At 40.1% G+C, this 22,682-nt stretch overlaps 1 protein-coding gene across 1 annotated transcript; it reads left to right on the top strand.

Annotated features, from left to right (window-relative positions):
• The first annotated feature begins 11,296 nt into the window (after nucleotides 1-11,296).
• LOC112846025 (ribonuclease inhibitor-like) lies at nucleotides 11,297-22,535 on the top strand. Its single transcript, XM_025905246.1, has 5 exons — nucleotides 11,297-11,826; nucleotides 11,967-12,107; nucleotides 15,317-15,490; nucleotides 18,313-18,486; nucleotides 22,340-22,535. The coding sequence occupies exons 1-5, from the start codon at nucleotides 11,816-11,818 to the stop codon at nucleotides 22,533-22,535; spliced, it is 696 nt and encodes a 231-aa protein (XP_025761031.1). The 5' UTR covers nucleotides 11,297-11,815.
• Nucleotides 22,536-22,682: the final 147 nt, after the last annotated feature.

Below are 22,682 nucleotides of genomic sequence, written 5' to 3'. Positions count from 1 at the left end.
GCCAACAATCCCTTTAATGTTAAATAGTAATGACTTCATAAACTTCTTCACAAATCAAATTTTAATTATTAGAGAAACAATTACCCATAATCATCTCATAGATGTAATATTATCTACAGCTACCTTTAGTACCATTGATGTTAAGTTAGACTCCTTTTCTCCAATTGATCTTTCTGCGTTAACTTGACTAATTATTTCCTCTAATCCATCAACGTGTCTTTTGGACCCTATTCCTACACACCTGCTCAAAGACGTCCTGCCATTAATTAATGCTTCAATATTAAAGATGATCAACCTATCTCTAATAATTAATTATGTACCACAGGCTGGACTGGGACAAATGATCGGCTCGGGCATCAATCTAATAAACTTAAATTTACACCAAACCTATTCTGGTATTCTAAAGAGTACTTAGCAGAAACAAAAAGACTGCTTGGTCGAGTTAACTATCTACAATACATGGTGGAAACCTGCACTTAAGACAGAGAAGACTAGAGATGAGACATGGTCATTAAGTACTATTAAAATTAATAAATGACAGATTTAGTGATAGGCTCATAAACTATTTATTTACCACAACAATAAACAGCATGACAGCACAAAATATGTAATATGTAATAATATGTAATATGTATGTAATAATAAAAAGTGAAAGGAGGCAGGGAAAGCAGGGTGAGAAAGAATAACACTTAATTGACTTTTTGATGGCATTTTACACACAGTACTAGCACAGTATGTAGAAGATGTGGAAAAATAGTGGCATCGTGAATAATAAAATCTAAGGGTCAGATTGTGATTGACTGAACATATCTTAACACATGGAAACCTTTAGAAGTGAAAGGACAGTCAGCAAAGGGTGAGAAAGAATTGCACTTAATGGATTTTTCAGATGATGACAGTACTGGTATTTTTACTCTAGAAAATGGTCTAATCATATTCTATATAGTACTTACTTAACATGAACACACTTCAGGCTTCCAAAAATGACTGACAGCATCTGAAACGAAACAATGACAGATTAAGGCTGTAAGAAAACATGTTTAGAAATGCCTAATAACCCAGTCTCATATTTAATCTGTCTATTAAGATGGACAAATTCTAAGCATTTTCTGAGAACGTGACTTGTTTGAAGTGAAGATAAATACTAAACCTATTTACTTTACTTTAGGCAATTACAATAAAGTTGAATTTAATCTTAACTGATACATAATTAGGAATGTTTTAATCATTTTTATTTCACTGCACCACGTTACAAAAGCAGCTTTCTTAGCAGAGTATTAAGCTTGTTCTTTCACAGGCAACCTGAGTGAGGGAGAGGGTCAGCAGGTACTTGTATCCCAGCCCAAGGACACAGTATGCATCAGAAAGCATGGTGAACTGCTCGAGTGTGTTATAGCAGCACAGTGGGCAATTTTTGAAAGAATCACAGCTTTTGGTCACAACTTCACTTTCTTCGTCCCCTTCTTCCGACCTTTCCTTTGCTGTTCTGGTCCTGTAGTCATCTACATGTGATGACTTAAGCCGTTCCCACTGTCCAACAAAACTTTTCAGTCCTGACTGAAGGTTGTTTACTGTAGACCTGCTGTCAAATTTGAGGAGACATGTGCTGAGGTTTGGAAGTGCATTACTAGGAAGAGAAACTGTTCCTACCTGGCATAACTTCCTGGGGTCCAACCATGACAAATCCGCAAGAATAAGGCCATGTGTGACAAATTGTCTGTAGATCTCATCTCATCTCATTTCTCTTCTAGGCCCTTTTTTCAGGTAGTGCAGCCTCCACTTCCATGTCTGTGTTGTCCCCCCTTGAACAGCTGACTTTTCTTTTCCCCTCTTCACAATGGCTTCCAGCATGAGCACATCAACAAAGAGGACATCATCCAGTTTCTTGATTTTGTTTCTTCCACAGATTAGCCCTGTGATAGGACTCTTTGATGAACACACACACACACACACACACACACACACACACACACACACACACACACACAAATCCCAGAGAGATCCCAATCCTTTCAATGAAAACATTGAAAGTGTGTCAAAACACTCTTGTGACAGTGATGTACACTGTCTAGTTTGTATTTGTATCAGTCTAATAAGCTTAAACCTACACCATCCTCTCTATTCTGCTATTCTAAACAGTACTTAGTTGAAACCCAAAGACTGCTTGGTTGAGTTAACCTCCTGAACTATCTACAACACATGGTGGAAACCTGAAATTAAGACAGAGAAGACATGAGGTGAGACATGATCATTACTGAATATTAAAAATAATAAATGACAGATTTAGTGATATTTTCATAAACTATTTATTTACCACATCAATAAACAGCATGGCAGGGAAAAATATTTTTTCTAACATGGCAACCATTAAAAAGTGAAAGGCAACAGAAAGTAAGGTGAAAAAGACTTTAATGACTTTTTGATAGCATTTTACACACAGTACTGGTACAGTATCTAGAAAATGTGGGAAAATACTGACATTATATACACGTCTGAAGTACAATAATAGATTTCTATACATTTGACATCAGATGACCACTTTAATTGTAAGATTCAGATAATTATTCATTAAAAGCCAGATATTTTAAATGAGAATAAGAAAGAAAAGTATTTCTTTGTGTCCCCCTTTCCCTGTTAATGCCCTACCTGGCCCCCTGGCAAAACTTTTCTAGTTACCAGCTGTCAGCTACTTCTGACTTCTGCTGGTGTTATTTGTCTCTCAGAAACAGTTAATAACATCCCTTTAACTCATCCATGTCACCTAAAAGGTAAACCTGTTTCTCCATCATATGTTCAGGGCAGTAGTTACACTTGCAGTAGCTCACGACCAGAGCAGAAGGGAGAGAGAGAAGGAAAGAGAGCCAAGGGCAACAACAAGACACAACATCATCACATTAGAAAGATATAGAAAGATATAAAGAAAATGAGTGACACCAACAAAAGAAGCAAAATCTAAAACCATTTCAATTTTATTGACAATACAAAGGCAGTGTAGAGTTTGCAGGAAAAGGATATCATATAAAACCGGCTCCACTAACAGGCACCTGAGAATTGTCCATCCATCAGTGCAATGGGAAGATCAAACACAGTCAGTTAAGTGTGATATTAATGATGATGCCAGTGTGTCTACTGTAACTGTTGTTGCTGCTGCTGCATCTACAGCATCATGCATACACTCTAAAAAAAGAATACACATATATATATAAAAAAGTATTTTACTGTGTATTTCACAGTTTTGTACTGTTTTTTTCTAGAATATCATTACATTTACATAAATAGACTGTGATTGTACATGTCAAATGTAAAATAACATAACTTCAGTGTAAATGTAATAAAACACAACTTACTTCTTTTTTAAATATATTTTTTTGTACATATGCATATTTGGATTGTAAAAATACATTCACAAATGTATCATAATTTCACAAATATTTGTCTGTTATTTGACAGATTGAACTGTTAAATTCAAATGTAATGCTATGGAAAAATATATAAAGTGATCTAATGAGAACAATTAATAATTAAAGGAGTATTTGAATTAGAAGCTTGCTGAAAATGTTATGTCATCTAGCTCTGTTTCCACATATCAGAGGTAAAAAGTGAAAATATAATTAATAGGAATATAAACTAAAAATGTTGTTAGTGGTTTGAGTCATGTGTGGACTGTTTTTTTGTTCCCTTGTCTCTTGTTCATGTACACAACAGGAAACTCTACTTTGGCAGCCGAGCACTTCATGTTATCTGTGGATCAGGCCATATCACTATCTTCAGCAACGCACTTATCCTGATGTTTGGCTCTTACTACTGCATGAACATTTCTTATCCAGTAGCCCAGGCAGCAACCTTGGAATTCTTGCAACAGTAAGGCGGCACCAGTCAATTTTATGCATTGAGACATAAGAATGATGAGACAGTGAAATCTAAAGTTATGCAATCTCCTTTCATTTGCAGCTAAAACACATAAGAATGGGCAATGCTTGAGTGTTGAGATGATTTGTAGATTGATAAATCAACAAATAATTAATATTTGAGTTTCAGATGGCGGTCTCTAAAATATCCTTGATTCATGCTCATGTCAAGTTATAGAAAGAGACCTTTGAGTAGTAGATGTTCACGGATGTTTCACTACCCTGAAACAGTATTTGCAATAGAGACTCGCAGGTTAACCAAACATCTTTGCATCACCCCTCTGTTCCACAATGACCTGTATGTCCAAATATGCACTCAAAAGCAAGCTCAATCTACACTTAGATTCATTGCAAACGTAAAAAACACATACAGTCCAGTCCTCAGTTTCTTAATGAAGTTGTTTTTCATTTGACAGATGCCTTAAGATAAACCCCGACAAGGGATCCAAAGTGGAGTGGAACACGTCTAAGAAACACCTTGCAGTCAATCCAAAGGTTCTGACATTGATCACCAAAATTGCGGACTACGAGTGGAGAGCATAAAACGTTCTTATTTTTATCTTGAGGATAACATAATCTGCTGTTCAGTAGCACTGGTCTCTGGTTCATGGTCAATGTCAACAGCACGGGTGGCCTGCTTGATAGGGGAAAAGTGAAATATAGGCTGCAAATCCTATTCACATTTAGCTAGTATTAGTGCTAGCCAGTTGGTATGTTACTGTCTGCTGACAGGCTCTCTGTCACTCTGTCCTGCTTTAGGTGCAGCATTGTCTTAAGTATTATCTTCATCCCAGTTCATTGTAATAGGCTATACATTGAGACTTGTGGTGCTTACTCTGCAAACACAGTCCCATCCGTTATTTTGGTAAAAGTTTGTGTAAAAGTGACAACTTAGAACATATCAATACTTAACAGTTAAGTATAATCAGCATAAGAATGAGGCTTTTGTTTGCTCTAGTTGTTCTTTGCATATAATTACATTGCAAATTTCTCCAAGGGAAAGCTAGGCCTACTTTTAACCTACAGGTTATGTGCCTCAAATATTCCCCTTTTTGTTGTTCCAGATGTGGGGAGGCAGATGAACATTTGAGGTGGCAGTGTCCCCTTCTTTTGTGCTTAAATGTGTGTTTTCATTATATTTTTTTTCTATGTGCCTTTGTTCATGCATAAGTGTTAGTTGTTCTTCAACTGTTCAAAGAACGGTTATCTTTTTGTCAATAAAATCCATGTTAATGATTGAAACAGTGTCTCATGTCTTATAGGTAAAATAAACATGTACAAACTGCTCATACACATGCTCAACATATGATCAAGAATTAACATAATCTTGATGTAATTATAATCAGGGGTTTTGTTTAATAAGGGTTCTTTGGGTGTTATGTTACAGATAAAACCAACAATCTTACAGGGAGCACACTTAATTCAAATTGAAAGTCCAGTAATGTCACAAGCTGGTAGTAGGATCTCAAGAGCAGAGCGGTTTGACGTCTCCAAAAACAGTTTGTTTACAGCACCAGTGCACGATATATACCGTGAAGGCAAAATCCAAACTCCAGGGAATCACGGGGAAGCTCTCACACACACGCTCACACGGCAGGGTGGTCACAGGTCCGGGGAGGAAAGTGTCTGTAGTACAATCATCCAGCAGCGAGAGGATCTGTGTTCCAGCCTCAAATAGTGCTCCAGGTGATGACAGCTGATTGTTGTCAGGTGTGTGGGCCAAGGACGGGAGCCCACAGTGAGCTCCACCCAGGCAGAGAGAGAGAGAGAGAGAGAGAGAGAGAGAGAGAGAGAGAGAGAGAACCAAACAACCATGTAGCCTTGTGGGGCCGGCCGGACAGGCACGGAGACCATGACAAGTAAATATTCAGGAAATTTATGTTACAAATTTATATTACACTTAAAATCTAAGTTTACATGTGATATTATCTAAAATTAACAGTGAATTGTAATTTTAAAGCCAATATCTAGTTTTTTGACATGTTTTGAAAGATAAATCAAATTATTTTGTGCTGTATACTGTAGTATTACATCAAATATAATTGAATATACAACTTTTTTCCATCAAATAAATGTATTTAAACCAACTGTTAACTGTATAGTTCTGTAAATTTAAGCATTATTATTCATATTGCTGCATTCATTGACCTTGTTTATAGGTAATTTCATTGTTTGATCACATTAAAATGTTACTAATTTCATGTTTAAAAGCATTTGAAAAAGGCAAAATCCCATTTAAACTTAGGGCAACAAACTGTATTTCCATTACTGAAAATAACCGTATTTTTATGAGGAAGTTATTTTCTGTTATTTTACGGTAGTATTTTGGCATCCCAGCTGCCGGAATATTACTGTTTTTTAGGATGTTTTTTTTAACAGTGCGTCACATTTTCACTTAGCTTTTTTTTCTTGCTAAGAATAGCATTTTGAAAATAAAATCTAGTTAATCTGATCAAACCTATTGAATCCTCGTTGGCTCTTCCTCCTCCTCTTCCTCACACACTGCTGAGTTTGTCCTGGTGCATTATCAGGGGTGGAAAGCTTCTGTCTCATCAGCTTTCCCTCAGAGACACCACAGGTGATCTGCAGCAGTTGGTTTCTCAGTCTGTCCTCACTCTGGACACTTGGAAATCAAATGTCTGATAAGCTGCAGGATTCAAACACAAGTATAACTTATAAATACATGTTGATACTTTATATTTTACTTTCAGAGAGAAAGAAAGAGAGAGAGAGAGAGAAGGATTGAAGGACAGGACAGGACAGATAGGAAGGTGAATGGCTCAGGTGGTATACATTACTACAAAAACAGCAAAAGAGAAGCATTGATGCAATGATGGAGCATTTCCTGTTTGTGTTATTATCTGTGTTATTACTCAGCTACTAAGTAAGGTGAAAGCTAAACTGAAGCACAAAGTGCTTAATAAGTTGGTACACTGGCCAAATGTGACTAAAACTATCCAACCTCCGTGTAGTGGTATTCTTTTAAAGCTCTAAATAAGACACTTTTGAGCTCGTGCACAGTAACTTCAGTCTAGCGCACATGACAGAAATGCAATTCAGTTTGAAAACTTTTACTTTGAAAGGTTCAAAATGACATCATCGTCACGCAGTAGAAAAACGGTATGCTCCCATGCCTAATGCAGCTCTACTTCTTTCTCTGCTGCACATGGAGTCACTCGCTATATTAAAGGGAACATGAACAGCTGGTCAGATACACTTACACTTTATACATCATGCTTTTCTTATGTAACATCTACACATGAATCATGAAACTTGGACAACATTTAAAGTATGCTCTGTCGCTACTTTTTCTGACTCTTTTTTTGATGGTAAGATTCAAAGTGTGATTGGTGATTTGTGAGCAGCAGAAAGGAGGAAAGCACTAATCCTGCCACAAGGGGCCACAAGCCAGTGTACTCCAAGTGCCAGCCCAGGTAAATGGGGAGTGCTGCATCAGGAAGGGCGTTCTGCATAAAAGCTGTGCCACATCAAAGATTTGGATCATAAAGAATAAGACTGTCACATCAGACTGGTCAGACCCTGGGATAACAACAACTACCTCTAGTGCTGTTGGCCAACAGGGTGCCAGTAGAAACTGTGCTAGTGATGGCTGAAAACAACAGAAGGGGAGAGGAGGAAGGAGGCATGTTAGGAGGCAATGGTAGAGAAGGAAAGGAGGTGAGAGCAGGACTCTAAATGTATGTGAACAGTGTTGTGGGGGTGAAGAGCAGCTCAGACAGGATCACGAGTCTGAAGCTGGAAATCAAAGGAATGATGCTTAATGTTGTGCCAGTGTACGACCCACAGGTCGGAGGTCAGACAGGAGAGAGGGGTATTCTGGAGTAAAGTGGATTAAGCAGTAGAGAGTGTCCACTGAGGGAGAGAGTGGTGGTTCAAGCAGACTTTAATAGACATGTAGGTGAAGGGAACAGTATTGTATTGAATTGTATCCAGGCAGCATTGGATGATAGACAGCAGTGAGGATTAAATGGTGGAAGCTGAAGAAGGAGGAATGTAGAGTTCAGGGAGGAACTGAAAAAGGCTCCGGGTGGTTGGGAAAAGCTACAAGATGATGGGAAAGTTCAGCTGAAGTGCTGATGGAAACTGCCAAGAAGGTGTTCGGTGTGTCCTCTGAACAGAAAGAGGACAAGGAGACTTGGTGGAGGAACGAGGAAACACACAAGGAAAGTATTGAAAGGAAGAGGTTAGTTTTGTAAACCCCAATTGTTTGATCTTCGGGCTAAAGGAAGAACAACACTCAGTGTTTAATGCTCAATCAACAATCTCTTTAATCAATACAATTGTCTTTATTCCATACAAACTCTTTGAGCATTACCATCGTCTGGACGGGAGATGTGCACAGGAGGGTGTCCAGCAGATCTCAAAATGTCAGACCGTTACCCTTATATCCTTATAGCCAAGGTCTTAAATAATCAGGCCCCATCTTATCTTAATGACCTTGTAGTACCATATCACCCTATTAGAGCACTTCGCTCTCGCTCTGCAGGCCTACATGTTGTTCCTAGAGTATTTAAAAGTAGGATGGGAGGCAGAGCCTTCAGTTTTCAGGCCCCTCTTCTGTGGAACCAGCTTCCAGTTTGGATTCAGGAGACAGACACTATCTCTACTTTCAAGATTATCTCTGTATCTACTGTACAATATAATGCGCCTTGAGGCGACTTTTGTTGTGATTGGCGCTATATAAATAAAATTGAATTGAAATTGAATTGAATAGCCTCGGCCCCCACCAAAGTCATAAAAAACATTCACATTCTGTCTATTTTGTTACACTGGTTTTATTTGATTACAGACACAACAGAGAGATGAAGGTATGTTTGTGTCTCTTTCTCAGTGTTTACTGTGTCGGATGCGAACATTTGACTCATCTAAAAAGTCATGTTGTCTTTTTTTTTTTCCAATGGAGCAAAAAGAAGCAGAGATGTTATAACATGACGACATCAGAAGGTAGGACAGTGAGTTGTTGAGTGAGCTGCACTGATGTCTCTACAGATGTAGCAGAGCTTTAATCACATGTGCCTCTCTGGTCAGTGTGGAGGAGAACAAACAGGTAACCATCGGCTCTCTGCAGATTAAAGCTGTTGTAGAAGGAGGCATGTTGTGTTTGCAGTGGACACAAATAAAGAAGCTGAGCTTTCTGCTTCACTCCATCTCACTGCACTCACACTGAAACTTTTTCCTGCTGACACACTCATGGTCATGTGACTTTATCTGAGGACCACCACCACCTTCTTACTGCACCATTATGGACTCATCATGAGCTTCTGTTTTTATTGATACACATCTGTGTGGAAAATTAAGTGTAACACTACACAGCTGTTTTTACTCTGTATTTTCTGGAACAGATCAAACATATTAAAGTTTTTCATCATAATTTCTCTTCTTTCAATAAAGGAAACGTCATTATTTTCTAAATTGATGAAGCTCAAAGTTTTGGAGACGGAATTCAAAAAGCTTTTAATAACTTCCAATCACTGTGGTGGTTACAGTGACATCATGCAGTTTGTGTTTTGACCTCCAGAGGGCGACAAATCAGCACAGACAGAGAGCTCATTCAAACTTTGCTGCCATCAGTAATAATTCTTCAAACATAATCATCAGTGTTTGAGCAGTTATGATATCAGGGACAATCTAGACATGTATGACACTACTCAACATGTCACATGACACACCTTAAACATCATGTGATCCACTCTCAGTCTGCACTTTCATTCATGACTTCAACATCTTGAAATGAGCGAAACATTCAGTGGAATAGAGTTTTCATCACATGATTCATGTGAGCACCAGATGAACTCTACAAAGACTCAATTGATTTATCTTTTGTTTTAGATCAGCTTTTATCACTTAGAGCTATCTTAAGTGTGTTTTTTTCTAACTTCCCACTCATTAACATCTCATATGATTTCAGATCACTGCTGTTCCCCACCTGTCCTGTAGATGATTATGTGTAGTTCACAGTTCATATTTAAATAGAAGATGTGGGACGTTGAAGCAACACGTCCATCCATCCATGAACATGTAAGAAATAAAAATAAAGGTTTACTTCATGTCTGTAATATGTAGAAAATATTCTCAGTATAGCAGTTTGGGTCAAAGTGCAGATGCTCCAGATGTTCTGCAGTCTCTGGGTTTCATGTTAACATGTTGATTTTGTACCAAAGTGAAACTTTTTTTTTTTCATTCATAGCTGCTTTCACAGGAGGTCAAGGCATCAAACAAACAGCGTTAACTGCAGAATGACACACTTTAAATCATCTACAGAAAAACTTGTGTGTTTGATTTATGAAGCCATAATAAAGATGTGTTCTACAGCTATCCATAAAGTAGCTTCTCTCACAAACTTTGACACTTCATGACTTTAATTCATGAAAAGCTGAATAATAAAGAGCTGTGACTGCTATGAACTGCTTATGATGACTGCATGAAGCTCTCAGCTGAAGTTTCATTCATTTATTTTAACGTTAATGTCGCCTTTTTAAGTCTGTGTGAGGATTTTAATGACACACATTAAAGGAGATTCTTTGATTAGAACCAAATTCATGTTGATTTTCACCCTTATAATCATAAAACTGGAGACTAAAGAAAAGTATAATAGTAAAAAAAAAAAAAAAAAGCCTTTATTACTCGAGTAATGCCTGAATCTGCTCAGAGACAGAAACAACACAGAGCTGTTGATGGCATTTTGACATTAACTGAATTTTTTTAAAGTGCTCTTATTGTGGAAATCTGCCTCATCCCCCTCCCACCTGTCCTGCTTCGGGTGGAGTCCCGGCTCCTTCCAGGAAGCAGCTCACCTGTGTGTCCGTGTTTATTGTCCAGGTGTGGAGCTTGTTGTTGGTGTGTGTGAAGAAACTGTAAGTTTGCTTTGTTTCCTCCTTTAACAGTTTGTATTTAGGAACTTTGCTGTTTGTTCAGCTCATGTTTGATTTCCGGTCTCTCCATTAAAGTCAGTGTGTAATGTTTTCCTGGCTAACATCAGCTGTGTGCAGCTTAGTTCCTGCACAAACAGCACAAATCTGCCGCTCCGTAGTTCAAGGTAACGGACTCACAGCTGGAACAAGGACGCCGAGTGTTGCCGCCACTCTGAGCTACGTTCGTGTTTCTGTACTTATAGTTTGTACTGTGTGAGTTCACTCAGAGTCCACAGAGGACGCAGCGTACGTGATGACGTCACAGCTCAGCTGCAGTTTAGTTTACCTCCTTTACTTTCACTGCGATTAATATTTACACAGGAGAGACCTGCAGAGCGCTAACGCTAAGCTAATGATAAGAGCTCCTAAAGACACGAGAGAAATAAGATAAGATTTTGAGCACTTCGACAAAAAATCTGTCAATAAAAAAAGAGCATTAATGATCATCAGTCTCCTGTTTAGCTCTAGCTAGCTTTATGATTTTTAATAGTTTTTTCGTGATATCCGGAGGTCTGTATGATCTGTTTCATAGAAAGTAGAACACATTTCTACATCAGGAAATATAAACTTTAGAAAATTCAGAGTTTCCCACAGTAAGAGAAACAAAGTTCTCCAATTCAGCAGAGCTAAATTGAGCTACAGACTGTGAATGAGTATGTGGATTAAACATGTGATTCATACATCTCCAGCAATAAAGTCAGAGCTTTAAGTTCATCCTTGTTTCCTCAGACTGTTTGAATTCATTGTGTCAGAGAAACTTTAGACTATTCAGCAGAGCTCATGTGGAGCTGAGATCTGCATCAACAAGAATGTTACATGTATGAAGTTAACATGTTAAACTACGACAGTCACAGAAATCATGTGTGAACATCATGTGATCCTGAAGTGTCTGCATGACCATAAAAGAGCTTTTAATATAGTTTCATACCGAGGTCGGAGTTTGCAGAGAGCTGACTGCATCTGACTGCATTCCTAATGTTCTGCAGGTGAGATCAGGTTTCTCTGATCCCTGATGTGGACCATGTGACCTGGTTTTTAGGTTACATGACAGGTCAGAGGTCAGCGACTGTAACTCAGTTACTTCTGTTAATGTGAACCCACTGAGTGTTTGTGGTTTACCTCTCAGACTGATTGAAGTCCACAAGAAGATGATGATGGAGGAAGAGGAGGACAGAGCAGAGTCTGCAGGAGCCAGCTGTCCGTCTGTGAGGAGTGACCGGTCCAAAGATCAACAGCCAGCCTTCAGTGGTGAACCTGGACCAACGAGGTCAGAGAACTGTCATGAGCTCCTTTAGATGTTTGTGTTTTCCTGGATAAATATGACCTGAAACATCCTTAGATTTTTACAAAGATTCATTAAAAAGAAAACAATGAAACAACAAAGGTAAAAATATTAGACTTGGTCATTTGCTGTTTGAGGACAGTGATGCTCATATCTGTGGGGAAAGTGTGACCTGAGTGGGTTCTTGTTTGTCTTTAAAGAGCTGCTCTGATTCTCTTTGTGTCTGATCTGTTAAACAGTCTGAGAGGTCACACAGAGACCCAGCAGCTAAAGCCTGGATCATACTGGCTGCTGTTAATCAGACTCCATCAGGATAACACTGTACTGATGCTCAGATTTAATCACAGGGAACAAAACCAGATTTTATCTTCAGATTGTGACCTTTGGAGTGGAGGATGCAGATTTCCATAGAGAATAAATGTTGTTGTTTTTCACCTGTGAAAAAATAATCTAATTTTGTGAACTTAAGAATTTATGATCCTGGAAAAAATATGGTGACAATAACACAACATTTCCACTGTATCCATAGAATGAATGTAAAACTTTCAAATATTCATTAAATATGCAAAGTGTCTCCAAGCAATCAGAGAGGGCAGATGTGAAGCACTCTGTGAATTTTGATAAAATTACACATCAGTTATTAATCTGTACTACACTAATCTACCAAGGGTTAGGGTTTCTATTTGTTTTTGCATATTTCTCATAATTGCATTTTATAGATCATCAAACAAATTTTAATATTAGAGAAAGAGACCCTGATTAAATCCAAAAAGAGGTTTGTAAGTGATGATTTCCTTTTGTAAGGGGAAAAAAGCTAACCAAACCTACCCTGCGCCTTTACATAATTGGCTGTGTCACACATGGCAACAAGAACTACATTTGCAATAAATTTCAATGAGTCTTTTACATCAGCGTGAGGACTTTTGCCCCTATATGAAAAATTAATTGCCCTGAACCACAGTTTTGGAAAGCTTGAGTCAGTATTACTAGCCACACACAAACACAACATGTAACAAATGATCAAAAAGAAATTCCAACTTCATTTCCAAGTTAAACTGTACCAGCGTCATCATCACTGCTGCTGTTGTGATCAGTGTTTTTGTTTACAACTTATTCACACACTGCTCCAAAATACGTTTGTACTGCAGGTCTGTTTTTAGTCACAGTTAAACTCCTGTGTTAAATGTCCAGTAGGCTGCCTTTTTCTGTCTTGACAACTGGGACAAAAGATGTCAGAAACTGCAGCAGAGCAGTATAAGTCATTTTTTACTTGAAACAACACATTTTAACTGGGACTGTGTTTCATATGATCACTGTTTGAAAGACTGTTCCACACCAAACAGATAAAGAATTATATTAAAACTAATTCCTCACTGCGGACCTTCTCCTTCCACATATTCTCAAGCTCTTCTCTGAGCCCTTGCTACTTCTGCAGCTTCTCGTGTTCCTTCTTCCTGCCACAGCAAAGAAGATGTTGCTCTCAACAACTGACTGATAAAACAAAGAGCAGCCTGCTGCATACATTGATGAATCTGAGCCTTCATAGAAAGTACAGTGGGCTCAGACCTTTTTTGTAGGCATTGTCTATGTTGGCAGACCACTCCAGCTTGTGATTCAGTTGAACTCCCAGATACTTGTAGGATGTGACTATTTCAACGTTACTCCCACCCATGCAGACAGAGGAGGGTCGGATCTGTTTCTGCTGAAGTCCACCAACAGCTGCTTTCTTTGGCCACATTCTGCTGCAGGTGTTTCTCCTCACACCACGAAGCGACCAATCAGTCCACTGTACTCCTCTTGTCGTCCCATCTCCATGGTTTCAATAATGGCCGTGTCACCAGAGAATTTCTGGAGGAGACAAGTTTCTGTGATGTACTTGAAGTTGGCCGTATAGATGGTGAAGAGGAAAAGGGACAGCGCAGTTCCATGCAGTGCTCCTATGTTGTTGTTCAGGCTCTCTGACCACAGCTCTGCAGTCTCAGAAACTGTGGTCTGCTCGTCAGGCACTTGCTGATCCACTGGACCAGTGGTGCCTCCACCTGCATGTCCTCCAACTTCTCCCTCAGCAGCCTGGGCTGGATCATATTAAAGGGGCTAAGCGTTAGTCACAACTGATTGTCTTCTTTTAACCATAAGAATGACTACTATTCTAAAAGCAAGCACACAAAGAACCAATGAGAGTGAAGAACAGGATAAAGAGCTCCTGTGGCTCAGTCCCATATCTTTGATTAGAAAGGAACAACACCAGCGATATACTGCTGCTCAAGCAGATTCAAGCAGTGCGCTCACATTAGAGCAGCTGATGAGAGAATCTGTGTATATGATAAAACGGCTCATTGCTCGCTCCTGCACTGATGGATCTCCAGATGTTCATTTGGCTGAAGTCAGTGAAAAAACTGTGGTCCATGTAGTTCACACGGTACAGCCTCAGATTGGAACGAGCTCCCCGAATCACTGCAGCATCTTCAGCTGGTACTCAGTCTGATGTCTCTCTTCCTCAGTCTTGGAGTCCCTGCCGGTCTTCTCACTCGCCTTTTCTTTGTCCTCATTGTTCACCGGGCGTGTGGTGTTGTTCCAGCGATACAGCGCTGATGTTCCTGCCATAAATGCACAAGAAGTACAGCGCTGTTCTTTCTTTGGGCGGAAACCATCCCTTACTGATCCAGAACAGAGTTTGATCACTCCTAGTAGGACAGGAAACACACTGATAAGAGCCTCAAAGTGTCTTTGTAAACAGACATGATTCAAATAAGCCAGTATCATTTTGGTTCCTGCAGTTTGTGCATCATAAACAGTGCTGAAGCAGAGGCAGTATGTGCCTGCAGGTTAATGTACACTGCTGTTATAAGAGCTGTGGAAATTCAGGGAAAAAGGATATAACGATACTGGTGACAGTCCCAGAGTTACAGCATCATTCATGAACATAAAGACAGAAAGGTCATCCAAAGTTTTGCTGAACAGAAGATGATCATCAGTGACGCTGTCTTTAAAATACTCTTTTTAGAAAAGTAAAAGTTTTTTGTCTTGTTGTGTTTGTTTGAAGCTGCTTCCTGTTGGCTTCAGCTGTTTGGAGTTACCATTTTCTAAACTTCTACATTCTGAACCTTCTTCAGCTCTGAACAGATTATGAAACACTGAATGATTTTAAGCACACACTTTGTCTAATAAACTTACATCTTTCATTCTTTATACAGATTGATGGAATGTGATTTGTCAGAGATCAGCTGTGATTCCCTGGCAGCAGCTCTGAAGTCCAACCCCTCCCATCTGAGAGAGCTGGACCTGAGCGTGAACAAGCTGGAGGATTCAGGAGTGAAGCAGCTGTGTGGTTTTCTGGAGAGTCCAGAATGTGGACTTAAAACTCTGAGGTCAGTCACCATGTTTTAATTGTGCTGTGATGAATATGATGTGAAAGTTGTGCTGACACGAAACTGCAGACATAACACTGATATTATACCGATTCACACTGAAGATCTTCATGGTAAAGACTGTTTTCTTCTTGTCTGGTTTAGTCCATTGACTGTAGCAGAACAATCTTCACATTTCAAACAGTGATACTCAATGTATGGCCTGCGGCCCACACACATTTCCTGATTGCATCACACTGCGTTTTGGTGAATATAAAGTTTACTTTTGAATTATTTCCAGCTTTGACTTTAACGGTGTGAAATCAGTGATTCCAGCAACAGTTAAAACACACAAGCATTTATTTTCAAAGCTTTTTATTAGAAACACTTTTAAACTTCTACTTTTTCATATCCCAGGAAGCACAAGTAAGCCTGCAGTCTGAAAGTGCAGTGCACTGCGAGGAGAATTATTAATTAATATTTATTAATAATAATAATGATCAGCTCATATTAGATAACAAGCTATTTTCCAGGAAGTACCTTCCTGTTGCAGATGAGCTGATCAGAGTCAGGTCAATCAGCTCTGAGCATGCTCAGTCTGAGTTATGGAGTCCGACACTATGATTCACCATGGCAACGGGTAAATAAATAGCAGAAACTCTGTGTGAATCCAGAGGAGCAGGAATATGAAGACGTGTCAGTGCTGCGTGATATAAAAACAGGAGGGAAGAACAGTTTGAATCAGTGTGGGTCACTCTGTCATCTTCACAGACTCAATAAAGTTTATACAAAATCCATCATTTATTATAATGTCTATGCTTATCATTGAGCAGCTTGAGCTTTGATCAGATGAATCGATCAGTGTGATTGATTCTAATTAAACAATGACTGATCACTGTGCAACACAGTCAATGTTTGCAGTGCAGGAAACTTCCAATCTGATAACACTATCCAAAGAGTCTCAGAGTTACAAAGATGGAGATCGTAGATCTTATTCTGAGCTATTATTCTTATTCTTATTCTTAATCTGTGACGTCATTGCCGTCCCCATCCTGATATATTGATGACTGATTGGCCGTAAAAGCTTAATGTTTAGCAAACCAGTGTTTAACTGGGATTTCTGCTTTTGTAACAAGGTAAATTTGTGCAAATGGACACTCTCCTCTGAGCTTTGACTTTATGAATGAGGAAATGACTCAGAGTGTCAGTCAGCTGTAGATCAGTGTTAGATTTGTATTGTTGATTGTCATTTATGCTTAGAAATATTTACTCATATATGCTTAGAAGTATATAATCATTTGTAGATTGAAAGAATGTCTCATCCCAGGAGGTCTGTAACAACTCTGTGTAGCATGAAGAGGGGAGTGCGTTTACTCCTCTTCAGAGTGTTCTGGCATAGATCACACACCTCCTAGGAGAGGTCGTATCTTCTCTTGCTGATATATGGTATAACAAACACACGTATATCTGTTTGAGTCTAAGAGCCTTTTGTTTAGATGGACCGCTAGACTCCTGGCACCAGCTTTGGGGAGTCTTCACAGGGTCATATCTCGACCCCACACACACACACACACACACACACACACACACACACACACACACACACACACACACACACACACACACACACACACACGCTTACACAGAATCACAGGCAAGGTACTCTTTGTGTGTATGTATACGTCATATGTTAATGAATGTATGCATATTCATGTAACCACAATAAAAGAGCAGTGTTACGGGAGAGCGGACGAGAGCAACTGGGGTCAAGCGAAGGAACGGCGCCTGTCCAGTTCTCTCCCGTGCACGTGAAACATAAAGAATGTTGCCTACTTCGTGTCTTGCTTGCTGTGTAATTACATTGCCTTCAACGTTCCAGCGGATAGGTTCAAGCTACAAACCTATCAATCAGTGTACAAGCTGAACCATGAAAAAAGAACAGCTAACAGTGCTCCTCAAATCTGCAAGAATCATGATCATGTGTTTGAGTGCATCTGTGACTGAACTGTAAATATGAGGAGGACATGAATAAAAACAAAGTGTGATGAATGAGAAGAAGAGGCTGACACTCAGCTGTCATACTGCTAATGTTTCTCAGGACCTGCTGTAAATGTTGCATTAACAGTAAACAAACTGGAAATCTTTGTGGAGCTGAGCTCGAGGATTTCTGATGATCAACGATAATCTGATGCAGTATAAACTCAACCATGTTTAAATATGTGCTGATGTAGCTTGCCATCACCAGTGTGTGAACGTGTGTGTGAATGGGTGGATGACTGAATATAGTGTAAAGCGCAATACAAATACAGGCTATTTACTGTTTATATGTAGAAGTGAGTGGATCATCTGACTTCTACAAGTTCCAAACATCCCAGAGGAATCCTGGGACATGTTGAACAATAATATGATGGAGTTTCTTCATAAACACTTGGTTTTGTGATTTAATCCAACAGGTTCCAAAATCCTTCTGCAAATTTTTTCACTGGGTTGTTGATGCTCTTGTGCCATTTCTCTGTCATCTTCGTTCCTTCTTTGCACTCAGTCTTTTGTGCATCATAAACACTCACATGTGGAAAACTTTTACTGAACAGAAGATGATCATCAGCGACTCTGTCTTTAAAATACTCTTTCTAGAAATGCACAACTTTAATTTGAACATTTATTTCTGTTATTGTGTGTTTTTATTTTTAAGGTGCTTCCTGTTGGCTTCAGCTGTTTGGAGTTTGCATTTTCTAAGCTTCTACATTCTGAACCTGCTTCAGCTCTGAACAGATTATGAAACACTGAATGATTTTAAGCACACACTTTGTCTAATAAACCTACATCTTTCATTCTTTACACAGCTTGTGGAGCTGTGGTTTGTCAGAGATCAGCTGTGATTATCTGGCAGCAGCGCTCAAGTCCAACCCCTCCCATCTGAGAGAGCTGGATCTGAGCTACAACAACCTGCAGGATTCAGGAGTGAAGCATCTGTGTGGTTTTCTGGAGAGTCCAGGATGTGGACTTGAAACTCTGAGGTCAGTCACCATGTTTCAGTTGTGCTGAGATTAATATGATGTGAAAGTTGTGCTGACACTAAACTGCAGACATGGAAAACTCTGTTTTCTTCTTCTCTGGTTTAGTCTATTGACTGTAGCATAATAATTTTCACCTTTTAAACAGTGATACTGAACGTATGGCTGGCGGCCCACACGTGGCCCTCCACAGGGTGCTGAGTGGCCTGCCGACCTTTCCTAATTCAAAGAGAGGGGACCCTGATTAATCCACAGCTGTCATTCCTAACCAATAGTGGTGCGGCAGGAGAACAGAGAGCAGCAGCAGGTGCTCTCTGTCCTGGCAAAAGAGTGTTCCTGTCTTTGTTTTCCTGTTTTTCTTGTTCTTTTTCACAAAAAATCTCATACAGTTGTGAGCGCCTGTTTAAAATCAACAGAAGAAATTCCACAAACTTTTCATACGTGAAAGAGCTATTAGGTCTAAACTCACAGAACTCGTTGTCTCAGAGACCGATCCTTGTAAACAAAGCAAAACCACAGCGCTTTTATCTTTTACTTTCCACAAGGGAAGCCCGGCCAGGATCTTGGAGAGAGTCATTCACTCCTCACCTAAGCTCACCCAACTCCAAACCTCAATCCCCTTACGGCTCCTTTTATTTGGGTGAAAACAGTCATACATTCAAGGCAAGCATATGTGCGCAACGTCAGCGTCTGTGTGTGTGTGTGTGTGTGTGTGTGTGTGTGTGTGTGTGTGTGACATTTCCTGACACCATATATGGCGTGACCCTTCACAAGATCTCCAGTCGCTCCATATAGGGCATGACCTTTTAACGAATCAACATGTGCACTAAGCATGTAAAAAGCAGAACTGAGCAGTCTTGTACCTTCGAAGAACAAAACCTTGTGGTTTCTAAATGTGCAATGGAAAACTATTGCAACGAGGCTGCTTGCATCTCATATATGTACAGAAGCTACGACCTAATAAGGAAAAAACATTTTATCAACACACATGCAAGCAATGGTCATGTGACTTTGCACAAATACCAATCTTAAAATAATCAACTCTAACAAGAGCTACGAGTTACAGTAAGGAACTGCAGACTGCTTTGGGGGCACCATCAGTGACCCCCTCTACTAGATCTCGTCCACAGTAGAAACATCTCAGTTTTTGCAAGAGGAAACAGAAGAGGGGTAATGGCGAATGTACCTGGAGTCAGCTAGCAGCTAATTCACAGAAACCTGCTGTTCACACCATCGTACTGTCCTCCGTGCGCTCCATGGACAACAAGCTGGATCGTGTAGACTTACAGTGGCAAAAGTATTTGGCCCCCTTGACCAGCTAATATGCTTTTGAGCAGACAGATCTCTCGCCGAAAGAGCTAAGACTAGCGGAGGAGGACTCTGTGTTTACATCTACAATACCTGGTGTAGTGATGTTGTTGTGGCTTGAAAACACTGTTTACCTCTGCTGGAGCTTATGTTCATCAAGTACAGACTGTTTTACCTCCAGAGGGAATTTTCAGCCATGCTGTTTGTTGCTGTCTACATCCCTCCCTTCTCCAATAAGAACAACAGAAGTGAGGCACTGAATGAATTGTATCAGCATGTCAGTGAGCAGCAGACGGCCCACACAGATGCTTTTCTCATCCTAGCGGTTGATTTCAATCATGCAGACCCAAAGACTGTTTCCCAAACTGCATGAACACATTAAGTTTCCTACATGAGGAAACAACATGTTTTCACCACCCAGAGAGGAGATTACAAAGCACCCTCCCCCAACCTTCTTGCCTCTGATCACATCACTGTTATGCTAATGCCAGGCCCCTGGTCAATCTCACCACACCAGTTTGTAAGCAGGTACGTGTATGCCCAGAAGGGTCCTCAGAGGCACTGCAAGACTGTTTTTGGCCACAGATTGGCAGATCTTTAAACAGGCCATCGCACATGACAACACCTCATACCTTAGGAATATACAGAAACTGTCATTGCCTACATCTCAAAATGCATGGATGGTGTTACAGAGACCAGGACTATCACTGTCAGGGCCAATCAGAAACTATGGCTCACAGGTGAGGTCTACAGGCTTCTGAGGGTGAGAAAGTGGCCTTCAGAGCCAGGGATGAGGTGAGCCTAAGAACAGCAAGGGCAAACTTGTCATGTGGCATCAGAGAGGCAAAAAGGCAGTACTCCAGGAGGATTTCACAAAGCTTTAGTGACAGCAGAGATAGATGGAGGCTGTGGAAAGAGATACAGACCAACGCAGACTACAAGCCCGCACCGCAGACTACCATCAGTTCCACCTCTTTACCAAATGAGCTGAAGTAATTCTTTGCTTGCTTTGAGGCACAGAATTACACCCCCACACAGAAGACTTCACCACCTGTTCCCCCCCAATGAACAGGTGGTGACACTATCCTCAGATAGTGCGTAGGCAGGATCACACATGAAGCCCCAGGTGCTAGCAACATCCCTAGCACCTCAGGGACTGAGCTATTGAAACTCAGATGTCTTCACTGACATATTTAATGCATCACTGAGCCAGGCTGTCGTTCCCACGTTTTAAAGCCTCCACCATCATTCCTGTAACGAAGAAGTCGTCTCCCTCCTGCTTTACCGACTACTGGTTGCACTCACCTCAATCGTTATGAAGTGCTTTGAATGGGTAGTCATGCATCAAATCAAGACATCTCCTCCCCCCAACCTTGATCCATTTCAGTTTGCATACCAGTCAAACCGCTTGACTGATGATGCAATTTCAACTGCCCTTCACGCAGCCCTCACACATCTGGACACTACAGACTTATACTTTAGAATGCTGTTCATAGACTTCATTTCAGCATTTAACACAATCGTTCCCCAGCAACTCATTCATAAACTGGATCTGCTGGGGATCAGTGTAATTGGTGGCTAGATTTCCTGACAGGAAGACAGCAGACAGTATGGGTCGGCCGCAACATCTCCAGCATAAGAACACTGAATACAGGGGCTCCCCAAGGATGCCTATTGATTCCTCTTCTCTTCCCTCTGCTGACCCATGACTGCACACCATGACACAGCTCCAACCTCTTCATCAAGTTTGTAGATGACAGAACTGTGGTTGGTCTCATCAGCGACAACGATGAGACCTACTACAGGAGTGAAGTTAACCATCTGGCTTAGTGGTGCAGCAACAACAACCTGTCCCTGAATGTGGAGAAGACTAAGGAGATCATCATAGACATCATAAACATCAGGGTTATCCTGCTGATCAAAGTCCAACACTGAGTTTGTAAAAACATGTTTGTGAATCGTGTTGTTTGGTTTATGAGGAAAATGATTCGATAACTGCTAATACACAACATTTCATCATCTTCCTCATAACCCTCTTTTGTCTGACCATTTGAATCACATTTGAATTTCCAATAAAGGACTCCACAGAGTTTAGTGAAAATAATGACAGTAGATGATTGTGTGAAAGCGCTGTAAGCAAATTTGTGTGTGATGTTATTTCAGTGTTGCACTTTGTAGACGGTCCTGAGCACTGGTCTTACAGCCAGCTGCACATGAAAATGAGCTTGTAGTTTGTCTTCTTTAATAATGTGACTGGAAAAAAGTGTTGTTGAACTTTTAATATGTCAGTTTCTTTTCGACTTCACCTTTAAGTTTTTTTTTATCACGTTTTTATGATAAATATACGATTTCAATTTGAAAAATTCAGTTTTTTTCTTTTGTTGTGTTCGTTTGAAGCTGCTTCCTGTTGGCTTCAGCTGTTTGGAGTTTCCATTTTCTAAACTTCTACATTCTGAACCTTCTTCAGCTCTGAACAGATTATGAAACTCTGAATGATTTCAAGCTCACACTTTGTCTAACCAACTTACATCTCTGATTCTATATACAGATTGAAGGACTGTGGTTTCTCAGAGACGAGTTGTAATTATCTGGCTGCAGCGCTGAAGTCCAACCCCTCCCATCTAAGAGAGCTGGACCTGAGTGACAACGACAAGCTGGAGGATTCAGGAGTGAAGCAGCTGTGTGGTTTTCTGGAGAGTCCAGCATGTGGACTTGAAACTCTGAAGTCAGTCACCGTGTTTTAGTTGTGCTGAGATGAATATGATGTGAAAGTTGTGCTGACACTAAACTGCAGACACAAGGCTGATATTATACTAAGGACGTTCATGGTAAAGTGTGTTTTCTTCTCTGGTTTAGTCTATTGGCTGTAGCAGAACAATCTTCACAGTTTA

This window comes from Oreochromis niloticus, linkage group LG3, assembly GCF_001858045.2.
Source record: "Oreochromis niloticus isolate F11D_XX linkage group LG3, O_niloticus_UMD_NMBU, whole genome shotgun sequence".
NCBI lineage: Eukaryota > Metazoa > Chordata > Actinopteri > Cichliformes > Cichlidae > Oreochromis > Oreochromis niloticus.
The sequence above is the reverse complement of the archived record's forward strand: the minus strand, read 5'-3'. Positions and strand labels throughout refer to the sequence as shown.

Coding starts and splice junctions, on each gene's coding strand:
- LOC112846025 (XM_025905246.1), top strand. Junction 15,491..18,312: donor TGTGGACTTAAAACTCTGAG/GTCAGTCACCAT, acceptor TTCTTTACACAG/CTTGTGGAGCTGTGGTTTGT. Junction 18,487..22,339: donor TGTGGACTTGAAACTCTGAG/GTCAGTCACCAT, acceptor TTCTATATACAG/ATTGAAGGACTGTGGTTTCT.